The 26,254-nt window shown below is 42.4% G+C and overlaps 1 protein-coding gene across 3 annotated transcripts in view; it reads left to right on the forward strand.

Moving 5' to 3' along the window:
* Positions 1–26,254, forward strand: part of ARHGAP26 (Rho GTPase activating protein 26) — a 431,709-nt gene that overhangs the window by 286,543 nt on the left and 118,912 nt on the right. For all 3 annotated transcript variants that reach the window (XM_063447382.1, XM_063447384.1, XM_063447383.1), the window contains exon 19: positions 16,697–16,835. In XM_063447382.1, the coding sequence (XP_063303452.1) occupies positions 16,697–16,835 (139 nt within the window). The remainder of the gene's footprint in view (positions 1–16,696; positions 16,836–26,254) is intronic.

Consider the following 26,254-nt stretch of genomic DNA (forward strand, 5'->3'; position numbering starts at 1 on the left):
CGATCCCCAGACCTCACACACTCAAAGACCCGACTCTTCACACTCAATAGCCAACAACGAAACAGACAACCCTTCCACTCCGGACCCACACACACCTCCCCCCCACCGACCCACCCCACACACAACAAGACACCATGAACACCAAACTGACATGCATATCTATCAACTGCAAAGGACTCAATAACCCCGCAAAGAGACACAAACTAATGAGATGGGCAAACCGTACCAACGCAGATATAATTTTATTACAAGAAACCCATTTCACACAATCCAAACCATTTCCCCTTACTAGCAGACACTACAGAGAGTACTACACAGCAAACTCCCCCACGACCAAACAAAATGGAGTGGCTATCCTAATGAGAAAAACTTGCCCTCTTAACATAAAACAAATACTCAAAGACCCACAAGGTAGATTCCTCACGATCACGGGCCAAGCAGGACACACCCGCTATGCCATAACCTCACTATATGTGCCACACACCCCAAATAAAGAGTTCTGGGACACATTCCAAGCCCACCTAGCTCTAACCCCAGGCCACCTCAAAATCGTAGGAGGCGACTACAACGCCACACTGTCACCAACAGCAGACAGAAGACGAACCCAGACACATCAAAACACAACACCCAAGATGGACAGACTACTACAAGAATTCGTACAAAGACAGAGACTGGTAGACGTCTGGCGCCTACTCCACCCGACCACTAAGGACTACACATTCTATTCCCACCCCCACAACTCGTACTCCCGCATTGACCTTTTTCTGATCTCACCCTCCCTCACGCACATGACCCAAGCGGCAGACATAGGCAACATCACGTGGTCAGACCACGCAGACATCACATTATCAATCAAAGTCCCCGACATAGCCAGACCATGGTCCTGGAAACTTAACCCCACGCTACTACACAACCCACAGATAAGAGGCAATACACACGGAACTGTCAGACTACTTCACACTGAATGCACCCACAGCATCCTCACCAAGCATACTGTGGGCTGCCCATAAGACGGTCCTGAGAGGGAAATTTATAAGCCTAGCATCACACCTGAAAAAAACCCAACTAGCAGAATTAACAACAGCCCTCACAAACCTTCGATCCCTGGAAACGAGCCACAAACAAAACCCCACACAAGACATTCTCAAAGAAATCACAGAATGCCGATCCAAAATCAAGGACTTTATGACAAAAGACGCACACAAAGCCATGCAATGGACCAAACAAACCTATTATGAAAAATCTAACAAAGCCGACACCCTACTTGCCAGGAAACTGCAACGCAGGTCCGACCAAAAACGAATAGACACAATACAATCACCAGACGGCACCAAACACCATGCACCATCTCAGATCGGGGAGGTCTTCCAAAAATATTTCTCCACGCTATACGACCACAGCCCCAACACCCGACTACACCCCGACAAGACCAGGCGATCCATAGACGAATACTTAAGAAAAATACCCCTACCAGCCTTAAAAGCGGAAGCAATATCCAAAATAAGTGAACCAGTCACCATCGAAGAAATTGCAAAAAACATCAAAAATACCAAACCCAATAAAAGCCCAGGCCCGGACGGTTTCACAGGATTATATTACAAAACATTCCCCGCCATCCTCCTCCCCCACCTCTGCAACCTCTTTAATGCAATATTACAGGGACACCCCATACCCCCCGACATCCTAAGAGCAAATGTGTGCCTTCTCCCCAAACCTAACAAAACCCACCTAGACCCAAGCCACTACAGACCGATATCCTTACTAAACGTAGACGTAAAGCTACTAACAAAATTACTTGCGGACAGGATCAACCCCCGCGTACACAAACTTATCCACCCAGACCAAGTGGGTTTCATACCCCTTAGACAGGCGTACGACAACACCAGACGAACCTTCGACCTCCTATGGACGACATCTCACTGACGAATTCCCACCCTATTCCTATCCCTAGACGCCGAAAAGGCATTTGACCGACTGTTATGGCCATTCCTTTTTGCCACCCTGCACAAATTCCGATTCCCGGACACAATTCTAAATGCACTCAAAGTCCTGTACTCCGCACCGGTAGCGAACCTCCTAATCCCAAATGCTCAGCCCCCCTCTTTCCGCATTTTCAACGGGACGAGACAGGGCTGCCCCCTCTCCCCACTCCTATTTGCCCTCTCATTAGAAACCCTACGCACGGACGCAACAATAAAAGGAGTACGCATTAGAGAAGAAGAATATAAAGTGGCAGGCTATGGCGATGACCTACTCCTCACCATCACCGACCCGAGGAACTCGCTCCCATCCCTACTACACACCATACAAGAATACGCACAGGTCTCAGGCTACCGCCTTAACCTGGACAAGACGGAAGCACTCCCGGTACAAATCCCCCAGGAGGACCTAGACGCACTAAAATCAGACTACCCGTTCCGCTTCAACCTCACACACATACACTATCTAGGTGTCGACTTACCAGTAGACGTCTCCCAGACATACCAACTCAACTACTCTCCCCTACTGCTAAAAGCAACGACCGACCTCAAGACTTGGGAATCCCACTCCATCTCTTGTCTAGGAAGGGTAGCATGCATAAAGATGAATCTCCTTCCGAGATTCTTATACTTATACCAGACACTACCGGTCCAAGTAGTTGCCAAGGACTTTAAACTATTGCAATCACAAATAGACCGCTTTGTCTGGGCCAACAAACGAGCCAGGATAAGGAGAGACATCCTCTACCTCCCGACACAGTCCGGAGGTCTTGGCTTACCCCATTTCCTCCATTATTTCCACGCAGCTCAACTAGCTCAGATTAAAGCACTGCACACCCCCATAGGACTGAAAAGATGGGTGGACCTTGAGCATGACTTATTTGTCCAAGATTTCCCCTCCCTCTATATCTGGGTCCCAAAACAAGCAAGACCACAACTCCCTCCCACCACACCAGCACTCGACACCTCCATAGCAATCTGGAACAAACTCTCCATAAAACATGCAACATGACTCCAATTCTGAGAAACAAACACTTCACACCGGGCATGACCCCAAAAGACTTCGCCCACTACGAAGACAATGACCTCGTATGGACATATCAATTCTTCCGGAACCAGAAAATCACTGCATTCACAGACCTACCTCAAAACAGACCATTCACCACGCACGACTTCTTCCGTTACCTACAAATCAAAAACCTCCTAGAAACCCCCACATACAAACAAGCCGGTCTCACACCACTCACAGCCTTCGAACAAACATGTATACATGCCCCCATACAAAAAAGCCAGATCTCCACGACTTACACACAATTACTCAAAACGACAGGGATACGGCCCCCAGGGTATGTCACAGCATGGGAAAGGGATCTGGGACCCCCCGCAGACCCCACTGACTGGTCAGCCATATGGGAAGCCACAGCAACGGTAACAATATGCATAACACATAAAGAGCAGGCATATAAAACCCTAATGCGCTGGTACCACACTCCACTAAAACACAAGAAAATGGGACTATCCGCATCAGATAGATGCTGGAAGGAGTGCGGCCACAAAGGAACATATTACCATATGTGGTGGGAATGCCCCCACATCACACAAATTTGGACAGACGTAGTGGCCTTTGCCTCAAGAGTTTTACACGACAACATTCCAAGGGACCTGTGGCTATGGCTACTATCCAAACCGCTCGAAGGTACACCGCGAGCCCACAACAAATTGCTGGCCAAATTAGCCTTGGCCACTAGGAGAGCCATAGCTTCCCACTGGGGCGCACCCACAATCCCGACACTCACAGACATAAAAAAGAAAATGAACGAAGCCAGGTCGATGGACAACCTATCAGCACTCATACACGACACCACAACACATTGCAATAAAATATGGGACCTGTGGCTCATGGAACCCTCCACCGCCACTTAAGAAACAGAGGGCAAAGAAAGATTATAAAGACAAAAACATTAGGGAAAAGAGAGAACAAAACTGAAAAAGACAAAAACCCGAAATATGAAAACATGTGGAACCATAACTACCCACTCAACTTACACACCCCCTAGACACAAAATACATTGAGAGACCAGTAACTGGTACATAGGAGAACCGTAACTTGGTCGACTCATGAGGAACAAACAAAAGACATAGGAAGGGATATATCCACCACAGACGAAGGTCAACCCAGACTTGCGAAAGCTATTATACAGGCAGTAGGTTCAACCTATACTCAAACCCCGGTCTCAATTGAAACCACACAACAGGGCTAATCTTAAAACTACAAAAAACATCCTGAGTCAATAACGAGAAACCACTCAACCCAGAGGTCAGGGACGCCTACTCCCCCACCCATCAACCCCCCCCCCCCACTACCCCTCCAGACACCCCAAAATAGGGGACCCCCCCCCCAAAAAAAAACATACCCCACCCCTGAGTGATGTTTCCCCCCCCCCCCTACACCTAGCAAAGGTTAATTACTGCTCCTCATATCGCTACAAAGTTACATGAATGTACGTTCAAACTTGTTTGCATTTGTTTAGGTTGAGTTGAAAATGTGTTAAAAAGTCTATCGGAACTAAATCGCTCAGGAAGACATAACGCTGTACTACCAGTGAACTACTCCACCTACATAGGCCACTCTGTATCACAACGTCTCTGCAGGTGACTTGTTCGCACTGTGGCTCTTACATAAACCATAGTAATACCCCCCGTGCAATGTAAGAAGACACCCTGACACCAACGAAAACGGTTCACGGTACATGCGCATAGCGCCAACGCCAAAACAAACATACATATGGCCCGCGAAGAGCGCACCGCCAAAGTTAAAAAAAAAAAAGAATGGCAAAGGCACGAACAACAAGGTACTACAGCTCGGCCTTTGACCCCCTTCCCTTTTTACCCTACCTGTAACCCCACACTTCCACACGATACCCCTAATATTGGTTATAAACACAAAAATGCAAGCAATCATTATTGGTACAATGCTCGATACGCAAAGTAAAGGAATATGTACCCTACCCCCCACCCTTCTAATTTCTGTTCCCCACCCCAATCCCTAGACAAAAGAACAGATATCGACTAGAATGTAGAAAATGTTTATTTGCAATTAAAGCAGGTGGAAACCACCAACAGATAACTGATATACACGCTTGAACTGTTTGCCTACTGTAAAAAAGCACACGTCTGTTTTGTGAAATTTGTACTACAAACTTTAACTTCCCGTTTTCTTTTCTGTACCCCCACCCCATAAAACTAAAATCTTTCAAAAAAAATAATAAAAAAAAAAAAAATTAAATCTATTCAGATTTACACCATTTTTATTTATTAATTTATCCTTTTGTCAGGATTACAAGTTGATCCAGCACGCAGTGCTGTCACTCCAATGCCTGGATCATGCTCATGGGAGTTAGAGCTCACACTCTGACTCCTTCCTCTCCTTCTCCTCCCACGCAGTGCTTTGAGAGTGCTGGGAGGAGGTTACCTTCCTCCCATCGTTCTGATATCACAGATCACAGGGGTCCAATCCACAGTGCTTACCGGGCCCCTGGAAATACATCACCATTGAGTGGCCCTAAGAGCATGGGACCCCTCATCATAATGGACCCCCAACATCGTGTGGCCCCCAGTGGTAGCTCCATGCGGGCCTAAGGGGAAAGTTGCTTTGGACCCCCTAGGAATGACTGGGCCCAAGGCAGGTACCCCTTTTGCACCACGTTAGACGGCCCTGGTGATATTTGTAGTTTCCTTTACTGATTGGAAGAAAAAGTGAGGGTGCTGTCATTTCCAGGACATTATCAAATATTAAAGGGATACTCCACTGCTAAATAAAAAAAAAAAAAAAATCAGAAAAAAAAAATGATTGTAGAGATGTCCCGATCAGTTCGCCGGCGAACATAGCTTGTTCGCGGTCGCCACGGCGGGCGAACATATGTGATGTTCGGTCCGCCCCCTATTCGTCATGGAGGTGGGAGGGTCTGGGAGGGAGGGTCTGCTGCTGATTGGCTGGAATGTGTCTGCTGACTGTGACGTACAGGGTAAAAGTTTACTCAATGATGACGATTAGGGGGCGGACCGAACATCGCATATGTTCGCCTGCCGCAGCGACCGCGAACAAGCTGTTTGCCGGCGAACAGTTCCCGGCGAACTGTTCGGGACATATTAGATATACCTCATCTGAAAACATGCATGCATTTAACTATGAATTCTTTAATGGGGGGAGGGGAGGAGGAGAAGTATACCTAAAACCAGCTTGCAAGAATTGCAGATCTCTGGTAACCCTCTCCTTCTAACCCCGCCCAGATTTTTTAATTTGTTTAAAGGGACAATATAGGCATCCAGACCACTTTAGCTACAATGTTGCACTTAGTGCTGCATTGTAAAACATTGCAGTTCCAGGAAAACTGCAATGTTTACATAGCAGCACAAAGTCTGCCCTCAGTGGCCACCTATCAGACAGCCACTAGAGGCTCTTCTTGGATCCTGGTCCGGTAACTGAGCTGGAAGTCTTAATACTCTGCATAATGACATCCATCATCACCTATTTCCTAATTGAACATTAAACTTTTTTTTTTTTTTTTTTTTTCATGCAGGCTTTGTAAGTCACAGACAGGAGAGGTGTAGTTAGGGCAGCATAAATATAAACAAAAGTAATTTAGCTCTTAAATGGCAGAGAATTGAGAAGTGAGACTGCAGGGGCATGATCTATACACCAAAACTGCTTCATTAAGCCAACGTTGTTTTGGTAACTACTACAGTATCCCTTTAAGGCTAAATGTTTACACTTGCATGCTGCAAAGAAGAATGTGTTGTACACCAAACACAGGATCTGGTGGCATCAGCTTAAAAGTTCATAATTGATTAAGTGAAACTTCTGCTTGCGTTTTAAGACCAATAAATCTTGGATGAATCGATGTGAGCTCTGCAGAGAGTTCATCCAGGGCCGTCTGCTGATCAATGTGTGGGTTTTGAATCCATCAGCTAGTAGACGTTGGGAAATTATAGCCTCTCTAACTGCCTGGGCTCCCTGTGTGGGCAATTGAGTGTCATGCAACCTGCAAAGTTAATTTATTGTAGGCTATTGTTAAGAAGGTTCCAGTCTGCTCTTCCAGATTTTTCATTGTGTTATCAATAACACTAATAAACTGTGCATCCTATTGACAGTCTCTGAGAGCTTGTGCTCCTTGAAGTTTGCAATGTTTCAAGTCCCTTTAGACCTTGGATTTGCCTTCATTATAGAGAGGGGTTTGGCAGTGTTTTCTGGAATCTCTCCTAATCTTATTACAAGGGCCAGAGCAGCCAGGAATTGCGGTTACAGCACATTGTAACTATTGGAAAAACGTAACTTTGTCAATAGCATTTTTAATACATTACAAAGCTGCCACTTCTAGTTTAGGTGCTATCGATCTTCCTATGTAATATTTAAGAAGGACTCAAACCCATAGAAAGAATGACATGACTACTGTGCCAAACAACTTATAACAGGGCTCGAGTCCTGCAGGAACGCGTGAGAACAGCGTTCCTGCACTTTTTAAAATCAGGAACGCCGTTCCCGTTGCTCCTGCAAGCACTCCCCCCAAATGCCCCACTTTTTTCCCCTGATGGAGCAGAGAGATCACAGCTCCCTCGCCGTGTCTGACAGGGAGACAGGCGCCTGCCGCACTGAAGCCCCACTGGACCCCAGGGATAGGTCCACGCCAGCTCTCCAGGTGGGGAGGCTGGGTGGACATTTAAAAAAAAAAAAAAAAAAATAATAATAATAATTTGTGTATTTCTGTGAGTATGTGTGTGTGTGTCTGCGAGTGTGTGTGTCTGCACGCATTTATATATGCATATGTGTGTATATTGTTGTTGGTTTTTTTTGGGGGGGAGGTGTAAGTTCCCACATGGGTAAGTTCCCACACTTTATTCCCCAGGACTTGACCCCTTACAGTAAATACGTTGGTTTATTTATGTGCAGAGAATTAAAAATGCAGCATTATTGGTTAACCTTACCAATATATGAAATGAGGTTAGAAAAAATGAAACAATAAATATATTTTGGTATGTTAATTCTTAAATTATGTATTTTAAAATTAATTTGCTTGGATAGGGAATACGTAGAGCTTCTTCACACTGTTTTTTTTCCTGCTGCTGTTATTCCTGCTAGTGATGACGTTAACCATTCTGCTGTTAAACTGTATCTCTTGCCTATCTCCGTATCCTCAAATTATGCATTACACTGATTACACACACAGACCAAAGGGCCTTCCATTCCTATATGCCTAAACCAGCATCAACAAGCTAAAAGGAAAATTATTGTAGTGGCCTAATCAACTGGAGAACATTGCACCAAATTTGTGACTTCTAAAGTTGAAAAAATATCACATTTTGTACCCAAAATAGAGTTGGCTATCCCAAATTATTAGATCATTACATCATATTAGATGTTTAAAGATATACTTGAGAAACAGAAAAGAAAAAGGAAGGAAGGTTGCACCTTAGTCAAATGGAATATACCAAAAGTTATAAAATAACAGAAGTTTTATATATACATATAAATATACACATATATATATATATACATACATTCATACATACACACAATAAAACAAGTGTAGTCCAAATACCAATGGTATGTAGAAAGTGATACAGGGTCTTGAGAGGAACAGCCAAACTGGATAAAATCAGAGATTCTTGGAGGTGGAGCACTTGTGATTCCAGAAGTAATTTACCAGTGGATTTTTATATTAATATATGTATATATTAATATAAAAATACACTTAGTATGACATATGATATATAGAAATATATATATATTTATATATTTTTATTAACATTTTTATTTTTTTATTTTACAGCAGCAGGGAGACTACCTGACAGCCCATGCAGTCTCCCTGTGGCAGATTAGGATACCACAATAGCTGTCCAAATGTTAGGCAGTCTCCCTGCTGCTGTAAAAACAAAACAAATTTAGCTTAATGCAGCTCTTTTTGTGTATAGATCATAAATCTGAAATTTCACGTTTGTTTATGTTTATGCAGCCCTAGCCACACCTCTCCTGGCTGTGACTGACAGAGCCTACATAAAAAAGTAATTTTTAATCCGATGTGAGCTTACAATAAACATGTGTCTCCTGCTCTGCAAATTTACATACACATCACATTTACATCACATACAGGAGGCTCCTGCAAACTCTATCATGATATTAACAGTGCGAGATAAGAAATTCTGAATTAAACAGACTTTGCAGTAAAGGAAGCCTTGACTATAATATCCCTTTAAGACAGAACATATCTAATGTTTCTCTAGGATACTCTAAGCAATAAAATTGCATATTCTTACTTTATTTTCTCCCAAACGCTTTTTTTTTTTTGCAGTAAAATAGTCTTACAGCCTAAATTTTGTCATTCAAAGATTAATGGGGCAGTAAAACGTCTGCTTTGTTAAAGACTGAAGAGCATTATGTAAACTACTCACCTAAAGACTCCATGTTCCATTATTAACTATAGTTCATGGTTTATAAACAATTACCGGTATATATAATAAACACACGCATGCGCACACATTTGTTGGGGATTTTTCCATAAATTTCTTTTTTTTTAACTTTAATTTTGTAGTGTAGCTCCCAGTTATACATGATTAAAAAAAATGTAAAACTCGTTAATATTCTCAATCTACAGCCTACTATCTGATAAGTTGCTATCATACTCTTAACATTCGTATTCCATACAACTATACAAGTGACAAGGTAACCCACTGCCAAGTAAGTTAGGGTTTCTTTGAAAGGTTACTGCACAAGGTTATCTTTATTGATTTAACTGATCGCAGAAGGTACCATACAGCAGATGCCAAAATCCTCCATCTCTTCAGAATATTACATGTCAAATCTTCTGATTTATAGCCCTCCTGCTTTCCCAGAATCCCTTGACAGAAGTGCACTAATGTAAAATATACTCTACTCTTTCTGTTTCTATTTATCTTCAATTAGGAAGATATATGGCATTTCCTGTGAGCTGTGTCTGAAACGATAAACCTACAGTAACACCTAGATAAGTGTTTTTTTCCCTTTGGACTGGGTTACAGTTTCTAGTTGTCAAGTCTGTGTTTTGTTTTTTGTTTTTTTTCTTGATACCCTTAAACCTTTCAGATAGTAGGCTATTTAACCCCTTAAGGACACATGACACGTGTGACATGTCATGATTCCCTTTTATTCCAGAAGTTTGGTCCTTAAGGGGTTAAATGTGCCTACATTTCTCGCTCTGCTCTTACAGTTTGAAAATGTGTTCTTCTTGCGCATCATATGGATAGGTGACTTTCACATCTTTTTCTGCTTTCAGATATTAGACAGGAAATTTGAGTAAATGACTGACAAGTTAGCATGCTTGTACACGTGTATTTTTGTAATCCATCATTTAACCACTTGGTTCTATATATATATATATATATATATATATATATATAATATAATTTATTTTTTTTTATTTTTTTTTTTTTTTTCATGATGGCTGTCACTGTACGGATTTGTTTGTTGGCCGACCCAAGGAAAAAGGAACCCACAATAGTTTGGGAAAACTCTATGTAGTCATTTTAGTTCTATATCTATCTGCTAAAACCGTGACCAATAAATAACTTTGTGCCTTTTTTACATTGAGCAAAGGATAATGTTTCTGGTGTGAATGTACTTGCTCGTATTGTCATTGACCAAACTTAGTGGTAATTTGGGCATTGCAACCATTTAAAATTGGCTGGGCGAGTATTGGAATAATGTATTATTCATATAAAATCTTGTAAACTGTTTCAAACCGTTTAGATGGAAGTATACTTAGTGTTACAGATGTAACCTCTATACATCCTGAAAGGGCTGGTTAGATAAGAGTGAAAAAAAACACTTAGACATTTATACAGAAACAATATTGGAGATTGTAATCTGCAATGTTTTGCATTTAAGTGGTACTCGAAAGGCTGTCAATGCATTGGAAAAATAATCATATTCTCATAACTCAGGGTCGTGTTGAGATGAAGTCTGAGATTGTGGTTTTAACACTCTTCCAGCCTAGATAAAATGTATCTTATTTCCATGGTGCCACTGTGTGATAATCAGGATTTAAGCCTATTACTCTGGGTGCTTAGGAGACATCTGTGAGCTACAGCCATGTGGATTAACATGCACAAAGCACGCTGGATCTGTGCTGATTGAATCTACAGATTGTCAGTGGCAGAGACAATGACAGCGCTATCCAATATCAGCTGACCTATATCACAGACAATTAAAACCAGGCCTCGCAAGCCAGAGTTCATTACACTCAAGAAGCCCAGCTGCATAGATCTGCATATCTAGCGCTAATTAAATTAATTATCATACCTCTCAAATTAAATGAGCATCTGGCATTTGACCAGTTTTCAGAAGAAGTGTAAAATGTCAATTTTTTATTTATTTTTTGTTTGTTTTTTTATATGCAGATGATGAATGCCATGGGGTTTATTGTTATTGACATCAGTTTGTGCTGCTCTCATTCCGCATGATACTGAGAAATAAGTTTTAATTAAACTATGAAGTTTTTTTTTTCTTTCAAAACCCTATTCATTACCAGTATTGTAAATACATGATATAAACAATATATGTATACACACTTATTGCTTTGTCCTTCTTTAGTTATATATATTTATGAAAAAGTAATATTAAATCACTTTTCAGTCTTCTCTCTCTCTCTATCTATATATATATTTGTGTGTGTGTGTGTGTGTGTGTGTGTGTGTGTGTGTGTGTGTGTATATATGTATATATATATCTTTTACTAATTTAAAAAAAAAATTATGGATTTTAGCAAGTGTCAGTGATATTAGCTGATAAAGAAGCCTTTCATTTTTATAATTACTGAAAGGCGGCTTTTGAATTGGCCTATTGGTTTTGAAAATTTCTCCTGACATATTTTTTTTTTAATGAAAATATTTAATAACATTCTCCCTCCTCACTTCCACCTAGGCATAGAATTAAAACATTACAGAAAAATAGATGTAATTCAAAATACATCATGAAATAAGAGCTTTAAAGCGGCACTGTCATGCCGAATCCCGTTTTTGTTTTTTTTTATCCCGCCTCCCGCCTCCACTACATCCAATTGACCCACTAGTCACCCCCAAATACCCCTAAGCCCCCCAGATTACCTATTTTTAAATCTGTATCTTCTGCCCCGATCTATATTCAGGGCGCCGCCATCTTTGTGTGGGTAGGTGAAGTCCCTGTGGGACATGTCATCTACCCACACTACACAGACTGTAAGATTCCCGCACATGCCCAGTGAAACACCTGGACATGCGAACGGGAATTTCATCTATTCATTCATTCATCAGAAAGACGAATGAATGAATAGAAAAAATCAGACGAACAAACTAACACGGAGTATCAGTGTCCGTTTGTTCGTTCAGTTTGTTACAAGGAGGGATCTACCGGCTTGCAGCACCCTCCTTGTAATATGTAAAGACAGAAGCGGCAGAGAGCAATGCTCCCCGCCACTTCATAAGCCCCCCCATGCCCCCCCTCACTCTATGGGAGTCAATTTGACCCCCATAATAGCACAAGGGAGATTAAAATCTCCCAAATGCCCCTACTCGCTCTACCGCGAGTAGGGGCATGTCTACTAAACAGTGAGCAGCCTATGGCTGCTCACTGTTGAAAAAAAATTACATAAATTACAATAAGGGGGGGTGGACCTATTGTCCTCCCCCCAGGCCCCCAACCCTGAGCGGCGGATGGGGACCATGAAGATAATGAGGGGGGGGACCTACTGTCCCCCCCGGCCCACCCCTGAGCGGCGGGTGGGGGCCCTAAATGAACGTCCTCCCCCCCCCCCAATCAAGGTGACTAGGGGTCCCAAGCCCCTAGTCACCCCCCCCCACCCAAAACAAACTATCCCCTACCTACCCCCTCACCCTAAAAATAGTGAGGGGGGGAATAAAATAACTAACCTGTAAAAAAAAATTAAACTTACCATTTGACGTCTTCTTTTTTTCTAAAATCTTCTTTCTTAAGACCCCAAAAAGGCCAAATAAAAATCCATCATACCCGTCGCACTTTAAAAAAAAAAAAAAAAAACGAGCGCAAAACAAAATTAATCCTTGTTCGCCCTTTGAGGGCATGCCGCGTACTGAGCTCTGCAGGGCGGGTCAAGGCTTATACAGCCTTGCCCCGCCCTGCAATTAGGCTTAGAACACTCTGATTGGTTGAAATGCAAAAAAGAGACTCAGGTAGAGAGACAGTGTCAGGTTGCTAGTTATTATTGGGGGGTAACCCCTATGAGAAATAAATTAGAAAAGTAGAACCAAAGAAAACTCGTACCCCAAGTTAAAGGAGGAGAGGTGTCCTATAGGATAAACCACTCTCTCTTCTCTATACGGAGCGAGTGTCTATTTTATAGCAACCCATTCACAGTATTTATTAATAAACTAAAATATAACCTTTAATAGATTGTTTAAAATAAGTAGTAGAAACAAAGTTTTTTTAAATCGAGTAGAAAAAATATATATATATATACACACAAAATCTAAAAAGGCTGTAGTCAACTAGCCTTTATTACTATCAGGGCTTAAATAGCCTCAGTCTGTTACCAGCCACGGTGGTTACAACAAAAAAGTAAAAAAGTAGTGGTTATTCCGGTTTGTAAAGATTGTCGGAGTTTGGCTTAAACACCATCCTCATGTCACAACAACTTGTCACCCTGGAGGCAAACCAACCCAAACAAATACAGATTGGAGCCCCCTATAATAAGCTGAAAACAATCCTCACTGCAGCTAGGACACAGTTAAGTAGTCTGTAAATAGCGTAACACTCAGGGGTAAGTAGTGACCAGGAAAAGCCTGATCAAAACCTCCACATCACTAGTCTGTAGCGGTAGGAGTAGTTAAGCTAAGTGTCCCTGCCACCGGTTACACAGAAACAGCTCACTGCTTCAGTTCAATTGTTACCAAGATTCGCTGGAGAGTAAAGGAAACATACTATCGGTCCCTATTATTCAACTCCCTAACGTTACGATAATTCTTAGACAGGCGTCCCTGCGCTAGAGAAACAACTGGAGAGTGTTTCAAAGAAAACTTCTATCTGTCCCTAGTTTCCAAGCTCCGTCTCTAGCTAGTGTAAAACATAAATTAATCAGGCGTCCCGACGCGCGTTTCGCCAATACATTGGCTCGTCCAGGGGAACCGGGTTACTGCCTGGTGGTAGTTTAAATATCCCTCCCTCTCCTCCCATTGGTCGATTGTTAGCCAATAATGGGAGGGGAGGAGCTGGGTTTAAGCCAATCAGAGTGCTCTGTGTCATTTTACACAGCGTGGGAAAGTTCTTTTGAATTTCCCCACGCTGTGTAATTTGACTCATAACACTCTGATTGGTGGATTAAGTAACCAATCAGAGTGTTATGAGTCAAATTACACAGCATGGGAAAATTTCAAAGAACTTTCCCACGCTGTGTAAAATGACACAGAGCACTCTGGCTTAAACCAACCAATCAGAGTGTTCTAAGCCTAATTGCAGGGCGGGGCAAGGCTTTATAAGCCTTGACCCGCCCTGCGGAGCTCAGTACGCGGCGTGCCCTCGAAGGGCGAACAAGGATCAATTTTTTATTTATTTTTTTTAAAGTGCGACGGGTATGATTGATTTTTATTTGGCCTTTTTGGGGGCTGAAGAAAGAAGATTTTAGAAAAAAGAAGACGTCAAATGGTAAGCTTAATTTTTTTTTTTTACAGGTTAGTTATTTTATTCCCCCCTCACTATTTTTAGGGTGAGGGGGGTAGGTAGGGGATAGTTTGTTTTGGATGGGGGGGGTGACTAGGGGCTTGGGACCCCTAGTCACCTTGATTGGGGTGGGGGGGTGTTTTATTTAGGGCCCCCACCCACCGCTCAGGGGTGGGGGCTGGGGGGGAGGACAGTAGGTCCCCCCCTATCTTTATTTAGGGCCCCCACCCACCTCTCAGGGGTGGGGTCCAGGAGGGAGGACAGTAGGTCCACCCCCTTATTGTTTTATTAGGGCCCCACCCACCGTGCAGGGGTGGGGGCAGGACACCAGCAGTGCAGGGGGGGGGGGGGGTATTAGGTTTTTGTTTTTTTACAGTGAGCAGCTATAGGCTGCTCACTGCTTACTACACATGCCCCTACTCGTGATATACTTAGTATCAGTACATTTGGCTGAAAGACCAATTCAGGTCTTTCAGCCTTTTAGTAGATAGCTCCCTGATACCGTGGGAATTAGGGAGTTATCTACTAAGCGGCTGCAAGATGCAGCCGCGGCAATGAATAGGATCGGAGTTTCATTAATTAGAATGAAATTCCGATACGAACAAAAGTGCCGAATTGCGTTCTAAAAGAAGCGAATATACTGTTCTCATTCAGTTAAAATGCAATTCGGCAGTTTCGTCTAAAATGACAGGAAGCATCGTGAGAACAGGGAGGAAAGGTAAGGATTATGGGAAAATTGCTCTGACCAGCAGAAATGAAGCACACTTTGCTCCTCTGCTGGTCAGAGCTGGTCAAGCGGAGGAATCCTCCATAAGGCAAAGAGTCCCTACTTTGTCTTATCATTTTAAAGAAAACTAAAGAAGACAGGAAGAAAATAATAACAGATCATGAGAGAGGGGGAGAAGAGATTGAGGAAAGGTAAGTTCGGCATGACAGTGCCGCTTTAAAGTTGAAACTCACTTTCAATTCTCACTTTAGTAAATAACCCTGTAAATAATGTATTTATTTTAATCAATGTTGAGCTCTGTTTGTATATATGTCCAAGTATAGTATCTGTACATGTGGATAGGTCTGTACATGTGGATAGGTTCAAAAGAATAGTCACATAAAAGCAATATGGTCATCGGAGCATGTGATATAAAATTTGATATATTGAGCTATGCAATATGTAGAATGTATGAATTTAGTATTTTTCATTTTGTGGTAATTTAAAAATATCTAGTTTAAAAACATTCCAATATGTCTGCCAAAACACGACTAGTAAGACTTCTCTATAGATCATAATTTCACACCCAGAGTTTTACAACCGTCCCATAAATTTGGTTTAGAAAATATTTTTGTAGTTTAATAATTTGCAAAAAGGCTACAGACTCTATGAATTATATATAACTTCTCGCAGCTGCCTTCTACAACGACATGAAATTTAATTTTTTTCTTGTTTGTTCCCAAATGCAAAATTACACTTGACCTCCATATTACCTTCGTTATGCATTCTGTTAAACAATGGTGAGTGTTGCATTGTAATCTAGATCAGTACTGCCCTATATTATCTGAAATATGGTTCGTTTTATAGATTATTACTGGTAGCCTTTTTGCTTCCTGAAACGATTTTAGTTAATTTACTTAGAACAAACCAATTTTATAATGTGTAAATATTAGTATGTGTTGTCGTGAATCCAAAAGAATTGTCTAATTTCAAGCCAATATAGCTGAACTGAAATTTCGTTATCTTGAAAAATTTCTCCAGTTTGTCAATTTTGGCAAAATTTGAAATGCACTTTGAATCCCTGACAAGTCAGACTTTAGCGAATGATTCTAGAACAGTGTGCTAGAACAAAAAGATTCTGGTAATAACCATATTCTAAGTGGGATATCCTTTACCCCATATCTAATGGGAATGCAGCACTGACTGGGTTAAACCAAAGTTATTGTGTAAACAATATGCTCCGATGTAGTTTTCTGCCAGCTTCCCTATGTGTTTAATAGCAAGCTGACCTTTTGAATTTCATTTTATTTATAGATGTTTTCCACAGTGCCGGAGATGCAACAGACAAACTCCCAGCTGCATTTGTCTCGTAAAAGGAGCACTGACTCAAAGCCTCCTTCCTGCAGTGAGAGACCCTTAACACTCTTCCATACAACTCACTCCACAGAGAAAGGTGGGTGTACACGCTCCCCCCCCCCTCCCCCCTCCCCCCCTCCCTCCCCCCCCCCTAAAAGGAGTAATGGGAGGATCCGCTTTTTTAAGGTGCCATTGGGGGTATGCCAGAGGCCAGACTCCAGACACTGCTTGTTGGCTGTTTTTTTGTTTTTTGTTTTTTTAATAACAGGGGCTGGGATTTAGTAGACGAGGGGCAGCTGGAGTTTTAGTAGAGGGGGTGAAAATTTACATTTAGTTTTTTGCGGCCCACATAAACTTAAACCTTGTTTATTTGGCCCTTGCTAGCCTTTAAATTTGACATGCTTGGTGTACAGTATGTGTGCAAAAATAAGACCTGGCCTGTATTGTTTGCTGCTGTTGAGTGTAAATTGTGGATGATAGACATAGGATTTACATATGGCTTATTGCCTAGATCAGGGGTAGGCAACCTTTTAGCAGCACTGTGCCGATATAGGATTGTGATGTCCCGTAGCGTGCCAGTCCTATTTTTTTAAATTGAGGTGTGTATGCTGCCGTATTCAAAGCATTTTCCTGGGGGCCCCTGGACCCCGTCCCCCTTCCCCAGGCATGCAATCACGTCCTCCACCTTAACGCAGTGGCGGACCTAAAGTAGAGAGGTGCAAGAATTTTTGGGGGTCTCCCTGTTGCACGGGTGATTAAAAGGTAGATCCCCATCTGTCGTGCAACTCCAGAATGCATTGACAGTTGGGGCTCTACCATTTACCCATGTTTGCAGGTCTGTATTTAGCACTAAGCAGTTTTTGTGTGTTTGAATGTAAACAGGTTTTTGTATGGAATATGTTTGTATGTGGTGCGCATACACACACACACACACACAGATATGCTGACATACAAATATACTGACACAGATATACTGACACACACACACACAGATATACTGACACACAAAGACATACTGACACACAAACATACTGACACACACTGACAGACATTCTGACACAGACATACACTTTAAAACCCACCCTCCAGTTGGTGGCTGAAAGGTGTTGGGAGTTGGGGTCTAGCGCTCTCGGCCAGCCCCCCCTCCAATCTGCCTACTCTTCTTTCCCGCGTGCTCCTCTTGTGGAACGAAGTGATGCGCGGCCGTCACTTCCTCCCAGACTGCTGCCGAAAAGCAAGGGGCCCGCTCGCGCTGTTAAAGCGCCTCAGCGTGCGACCGTGCCCCTGCTGACAGAAGCCCACCGGGTGGTCCTTTGTGCATGGGCCACCCGGTGGGCCTCCTTAGTGTCCGGATTACCGGCCAGAGGGTTAGAAATAGTTGAGGCCAGCAGGGCTCACGGTGCAGCTAGCCAGTTTGCCCCACAATAAGACGATCCTGCGTATATGAGCTATTATATTGTATATGTCCATGAGTAGTTTATGGTATTGTGTATGATACATATGAATGTGGGCTGTGTATGGGGGCTGCTTGTGGAATTGTGTGTGTGGATGGATATGTCACAGTGTGTGTTTGGTCGTGTGTGGGGGCTGTTTGGGGGTTGTGTGCATGTATTTGGATTGTTAGTGGTTCATTTGTGTGGATTGTGTATGTTTGTGTGTGGGCTGTCTGTATTATTTCTATCAGGGGAGGGTTATTCTGCATTTATTTGTATATCTAGCAGTGTGGGTGGCTTCCAGTGGGGACCAGGCTGGCCAGGTACATGTCAAGGACAGGAGCTGCAACAGCAACTGCAAGCTGCTCTACTACAGTGTGGATTCCTATTCACAAGTGCTGGGAGGAAGTGATCTGGAATCACTACCTCTACATGCTGCAATGCATAAATTTAGGATTGTCCTTCACCACCTTTTCGGATTAGCAGATATCTGAAGTTTTACTGGGACTCCTGATAGGCCAGAGCCTGTTTGACTCTAGCAGCCTTGAGTGCCGTGCAAAGACACCTCGAGTGCCGTGCATGGCACTAGTGCCGTAGGTTGCCTACCCCTGGCCTAGATAGATCAGTTTATAGGTGCTTGCAGTGCAGCTGCTGTGGACTGCACCTCCCATGGTGCACTGCTGTGGAATATAGCACTGTAGTCCACATAAGCTGCAGTGCTGCTGGTTAGCTTCACTGGTTTCATCTTACTTTTTAACTCCTTTGTATTAAGCATCATTTTCAGTACTACAGCCAAATGACTGTCAACTTACATTATGTAACAGAACTTGTGATTTATTTGCCCTCAAAATAGTTTTTCAGCCTTTCTTGAGTAGAATAAAGCGGAACTCAAAAGGACATGAAGGTTCAAAGGAGGAGGCTGGGACATGGAAACAGTTACTGTATTATTGTGTTGCATGCTTTCACAGTGGGGTGTTCCAAGAGTTTCACTGGAAGTTGGAACCATGCCATGTGTTTATTTTTGACTTAAAGGAACACTTAGGTACTAGGAATGCAAATATGAGTTATCGACGCTAAAGTGTTTCTCTGCACCTTCTCTCCCCCCCCCCCCCCATCCATGAAAGTGTTAAAAATATAAAAAATATAAACTGAGACCAAAGGTTGAGTGTTTTAGAAATGTCTCAAGAACCCCAAGTTAAAATAAACTCCTTTATCTACAAACGCCCATTGAAATTGCAAGTAACTGACAGTCATGTTCCAGACTCCTAATTGTGTCAGTACTTTACTCCAGTACCACTGAGTTACTGGTCTGCATCCCCATGGGCTGGCACGGTTTGTGTCCCAGACTTGGCTGTAAATATCCCTTATTAAGTGTCTGCAATAGGAACAGAAGCTAGATGCCCCAAAACGTACTCAGTCATATCCTCTTCGTAAAGCCTGCACATAGATCATCAAATAGGCTCATGGATTTAACTCTTGGAGTTAGTGGCCATTTTAGGTAATGAAGTAAAGCGCAGTACCACTGCTTTGCAAATCATTGTCTCACAGAATATAGTTGTCTGAACAGTGTGGCCCAGGATAACCCAATTCCATCCAAGGGGAAAGGGAGAACTCTGCCTGTGGCTCTAACAGGTCTATTGCCTCTAGGTTGGGATAGAATGGTCTTTCCACGCCAGGTCAACCATCAAGCCCGCAAAAGCGATAAACCTAAAACCTAAGCGTTGACCGATATTGCTGTGAATCTGCGAGGAAAGAAATATGCCCAAAGGCTTTGCAAGCATATGAGAGCCAGTAGAGCTTTAATTATGAAATAAAAAAAAGCTAATCCAGTAAACAAGACACAGCTCTCACAGTTTTCTGTTATTGTTTTTTTTTGTTAAATTTAAGATTGAAGCATGCCTTCAAAACTCACAGAAATCCAAAGTGTGACATTGTCAGATTGCATGCAGGAATCACTTCTGAGCATAAAAATAAAATGTTGAATAGCTTGTTTTGTTAGGGTGTGCAATGCTCCCTGACTGCACAGGTCCTGATACTCAATACAGTGATCTGCCATGGTGCGGCATGGGTCAGATTGGGACTAAGCCATGCATTTTAAAAACTGTCATGAGCTGATAAGCTGACGAGAGTCTGCCACTTGAATTTCTCCTGAAACGAACTGGTATGATAATGATCCTTTTAATAGCCGTGGCTTAAATACAAAAAAAATATTCAGGCTTTTTCTCGACAAGGCACATGCATTCAATAACTATAACATCTTTTTAATAGTCAAGAGCACCTGTGTGCCCAGGGTGAAAAGTCTCTGCTTTGGCAGAACCTCAGCAGCTTTCAATCTTCGTGTTTGTACACAGAAGGGCTTTCTACTTATTCATGGAAAGAACTGATCTTCACTGCTCAAAATGCAAAACCTGGAATAGTATAGTGGATGGTGACAGCTTTCTAAACCGCTACTGACAGGTGGGATAGCACTTTCCAATAATTCCCTAGCCGGATTGCACACATTTGTTTCCAAATGCTATTCATTTTGAGTAACACTAACCTGACCTAAAATCACACTCTCTAAGCCAGCGTGTTGTAATTTTTGTTTTATTTATCACCGTATATACTAGAGTATAAATTGACCCGAATATAAGTCGAGGCCCCTAATTTTACCCCAAAAAACTGGCAAAACTTATTGACTCAAGTATAAGACTAGGGTGGGAAATGCAGCAGCTACTGGTAAATTTCTAAATAAAATTAGATCCCCCAAAATTTATTTTAATTTAATATTTATTTACAGTGTGTGTTTGTGTAGTGTGTGTAGTGTGTATGAGTGCAGGTGTGTATATCATGCAGTGTGTGTGTTTGTGTATGAGTGTGTGTAACCTTGGTGGGGGGGTGGGCATTTTTATTATTTTTTATTATTTTAATATTATTATTAATTTTTTAATATTACATATTTATTTTTTTATAATATTATTACAATTTAGTAGCTGCCAAGTCACTGGTCTTTTTTTTTTTTTTTTTTTTTTTTTTTTTTAAATAAAGCGCAGCCGTTGACAGCTTGCTGCTTAGTAGACATGCCACTACTTGCAGCACAGTGGGTAGGGGGGGGGATTTGCCTACCCTTATACCTATGAGGGTCATATTGACACCCAAAGGGTTAGGGGGTGTGGAGGGGATTTAGGTAACTGCTTCTATTTTAAAATAGTAAGCGATTCTCTTTGTTTGATTAGTTTTAATTTCTATTCATTCATCTTTTGGCACGAATAGCTTAAATTCTGACAAAAACAAATGTCAAAGTCCAACGTGCATAATGATCCTTTTAAAACTGCGTGATAATGAAGATTTGATCCTTTTAGAATAATTTTTTTTTTTCTCTTTTCAAGATTTTTTTTAAAGGTGTTTTGTGTGCAGCACCTTAACTTGTACATTTTTTTTTATCTTGGTACCCTGTCTTCTCTGTTCACCTAGCTACTGCTTCCTTATAGTAGAATGTCTTAATTCCTGCTCTAAAAAATGCTTCTTGGATGGTGGGTTGGGAAACAAAGGCGGATGTGAGCTGCCCCAAGTAGTTGCCCAAGATCACATTACACTCTCCCCTGAGCGCTCTCTGCCCAGCTCCCTCGCGCGCCGCTGACTGATGCCAGCTCCGGGATCGGTGCGTGAGGGAGCTGGGCAGAGAGCGCTCAGGGGAGAGTGCGCGCCCGCCAGCCTCAGGGGGCCCTGAGGTGGCCAGCTCCTGGGCCCCCAGGTGAAGAGACTGGGCACACTGGAGTACATACCAGGTCGCAGGGCGGCCGGACCCCCTGGTGGGCCGGGCCCGGTCGCAGTCGCGACCCCTGCGACCACGGTATGTACGCCAGTGGCCAGGACTGTGTTTGAATCATGCTGGATTTGCCCCTGATCTGCCTCTTTGTCAGTCTCAGCCAATCCTATGGGGAAGCATTATGATTGGATCAGACTACCACTTCTGATGATGTCAGCAGACTGCTTGTTTTTTCTCAAATTTACAGCTTCAGGCTTGAATACAGTAATATTTTGCTATATTTATGGAGGCATGAGGGGCCCAGGGGGCTAGATGGTGGTTTTAACACTATAACACTGTTTGTGTTCCTGACCCTATAGTGATCCTTTAAATCAATGTATTTCTGTTTATGCAGCCCTTGTCACACCTCCCCTGGCTCTGATTGACATAGCCTGCATGAAAAAAAAAAAAAAATAGTTCCACTTTCAATCAGATGTAATTTACCTTAAACAATTGTATCTTCTTCTGTAAATTGAACTTAAATCACATACAGGAGGCTCTTACAGCGTCTAGCAAGCTATTAACATAGCAGGGGATAAGAAAATCTAAATTCAACAGAACTTGCAATAAAGTAAGTATAAACTTTAGATGATTCTTTATAGGAAGTGTTTAGGAAGGCTGTGCAAGTCACCTGCACTGAGGTGTGACTAGGGTTTATAAACAAAATGATTTAACTCCTAAATGGCAGATAATCGAGCGTTGAGACTACAGGGACATGATTTGCACACTGAAACTGCTTCATTAACCCCTTAACGCCGTTACGGCGTTCTATGCCGTCGCGGCTTTAAAGGGCTTTAAAGCCGTTGCGGCGGCATAGAACGCCGTAACGGCTTGCAGCCCCAGGAGCTAGGAGGTACTCACCTCCGCCGCGATCCTCTTCTGGGGGGCTGTCTGAGAGCCCAGGCAGCCCCCCTCCGGCAAATGAGGCCCCCGGGGGCCATGTGATTGCTCTCAAAGAACGATCACATGGCCCCCTATAGCTGGCTATGGATCTGCCAGCAGGGGGACTGTCTAAAATATTACAGTCCCCCTGCTGGTAGGAGGTGTAAAAAAAAAAAAAATTAAAATGTTATAAAATAAATTAAATGCCTTTTTATATATATATAATATGTATATATATATATTATATATATAATATGTATATATATTATATATAATATATATACATATATATATGTAACGTCATGCGTAATGTATTTTAATATTAATATTAGTATATATATATTAGTATTAAAATACACTTAGAATGACGTTACATATATATAATATGTATATATTATATATATATATATAATAGATCTACATATATATATATACGTATAATTACAATATTAAATAAATAAAATAATTACCGTATATACTCGAGTATAAGCAGAGTTTTTCAGCCCATTTTTTGGGCTGAAAAACCCCAACTCGGCTTATACTCGAGTCAAGGTCTGTATTATGGCAATTTTCATTGCCATAATACAGACTGGGGGGAGAGGGGGGCTGGCAGGAAGCTGTAACTTACCTTCACCGCAGCTCCTGTCAGCTCCCTTCTCTCTCCTCCGTCCGTGCAGCTCCCAGGTCGGCTTCCTCTGCAACTCTCGCGAGAGCCGCGGGGTCAGAGCGTTGCCACGGGTTACCGTGGCAACGCTCCGCGCGGCCGCGAGAGTTGCAGAGGAAGCTGACCTGGGAGCTGCACGGACGGAGGAGAGAGAAGGGAGCTGACAGGAGCTGCGGTGAAGGTAAGTTACAGCTTCCTGCCAGCCCCCCTCCTACAGCCCATCCACTGGACCACCAGGGAGTGAGAGCCCCCCTCCCTGGCCAGCTAACAGGCAGGGAGGGGGGACGAAAAAATAAAAATATGAATAAAACAAATAATAAGAAAAAAAAATATTACAATAATAATAACAAAAAAATTAATACAATTAATAATAAAATAAAAAAATAATTACCTAAAAAAAAATAACAAAAAAAAAATATTAAGATAATAATTAAATAATAATTAATAAAATGCCCAACCCCCACCAATGCTCTACACACACACACACACACTGCACTCACACATACACACACTGCATTCATACACACACTGCACTGCATTCATTATATACACACTGCACTCATACACACACTGCACTGCATTCATTATACACACACTGCACTCATACACACACACTGCACTCACACATACACACTGCATTCATCATTCATTATATACACACTGCACTCATATACACACACTGCACTGCATTCATTATACACACTCCTATACACTGCACTCATATACACACACTACACGCATACACACTGCACTCATACACACACTGCACTGCATTCATTATATACACACTGCATTCATACACACACTGCACTCATACACACACACACTGCACTCATACACACACACACTGCACTCATATACACACACTGCACTCATATACACACACTTCACTCATACACACACTTCACTCATACACACACACTGCACTCATACACACACTGCACTCATACACACACTGCACTGCATTCATTATACACACACTGCACTCCATTCATTATATACACACTGCACTCATACACACTGCATACACACACACTGCATTCATATACACACTGCATTCATTATATACACACGCTGTAAATAAATATTCAGTTAATATAATTTTTTTAGGATCTACCGTATATACTCGAGTATAAGCCGACCCGAATATAAGCCGAGGCCCCTAATTTTACCCCCAAAAATTGGGAAAACGTATTGACTCGAGTATAAGACTAGGGTGGGAAATGAAGCAGCTACTGGTAAATTTCTAAATAAAATTAGATCCTAAAAAAATTATATTAACTGAATATTTATTTACAGCGTGTGTATATAATGAATGCAGTGTGTATATGAATGCAGTGTGTGTGTATGCAGTGTGTATGAGTGCAGTGTGTATATAATGAATGGAGTGCAGTGTGTGTATAATGAATGCAGTGCAGTGTGTGTGAGTGCAGTGTGTGTATGAGTGCAGTGTGTGTATGAGTGCAGTGTGTGTATGAGTGCAGTGTGTGTATGAGTGCAGTGTGTGTATGAGTGCAGTGTGTGTATGAGTGCAGTGTGTGTATGAGTGCAGTGTGTGTATGAGTGCAGTGTGTGTGTGTATGAGTGCAGTGTGTGTGTGTATGAGTGCAGTGTGTGTGTGTATGAGTGCAGTGTGTGTGTGTATGAGTGCAGTGTGTGTGTGTATGAGTGCAGTGTGTGTGTATGAGTGCAGTGTGTGTGTATGAGTGCAGTGTGTGTGTGTGTATGAGTGCAGTGTGTGTGTATGAGTGCAGTGTGTGTGTGTATGAGTGCAGTGTGTGTGTGTATGAGTGCAGTGTGTGTGTGTATGAGTGCAGTGTGTGTGTATGAGTGCAGTGTGTGTGTATGAGTGCAGTGTGTGTGTATGAGTGCAGTGTGTGTGTATGAGTGCAGTGTGTGTGTGTATGAGTGCAGTGTGTGTGTGTATGAGTGCAGTGTGTGTGTGTATGAGTGCAGTGTGTGTGTGTATGAGTGCAGTGTGTGTATGAATGCAGTGCAGTGTGTGTATGAGTGCAGTGCAGTGTGTGTATGAGTGCAGTGTGTATGCAGTGTGTGTATGAGTGTAGTGTGTGTATATGAGTGCAGTGTATAGGAGTGTGTATAATGAATGCAGTGCAGTGTGTGTATATGAGTGCAGTGTGTATATAATGAATGATGAATGCAGTGTGTATGTGTGAGTGCAGTGTGTGTATAATGAATGCAGTGCAGTGTGTGTGAGTGCAGTGTGTATGAATGCAGTGTGTATATAATGAATGCAGTGCAGTGTGTGTATGTGTGAGTGCAATGTGTGTGTGTGTGTGTGTGTGTGCAGAGCATTGGTGGGGGTTGGGCATTTTATTAATTATTATTTAATTATTATCTTAATATTTTTTTTTTATTTTTTTTAGGTAATTATTTTTTTATTTTATTATTAATTGTATTAATTTTTTTGTTATTATTATTGTAATATTTTTTTTTCTTATTATTTGTTTTATTCATATTTTTATTTTTTCGTCCCCCCTCCCTGCCTGTTAGCTGGCCAGGGAGGGGGGCTCTCACTCCCTGGTGGTCCAGTGGATGGGCTGTAGGAGGGGGGCTGGCAGGAAGCTGTAACTTACCTTCACCGCAGCTCCTGTCAGCTCCCTTCTCTCTCCTCCGTCCGTGCAGCTCCCAGGTCAGCTTCCTCTGCAACTCTCGCGGCCGCGCGGAGCGTTGCCACGGTAACCCGTGGCAACGCTCTGACCCCGCGGCTCTCGCGAGAGTTGCAGAGG

Source organism: Pelobates fuscus, chromosome 3 (assembly GCF_036172605.1).
Source record: "Pelobates fuscus isolate aPelFus1 chromosome 3, aPelFus1.pri, whole genome shotgun sequence".
Lineage (NCBI taxonomy): Eukaryota > Metazoa > Chordata > Amphibia > Anura > Pelobatidae > Pelobates > Pelobates fuscus.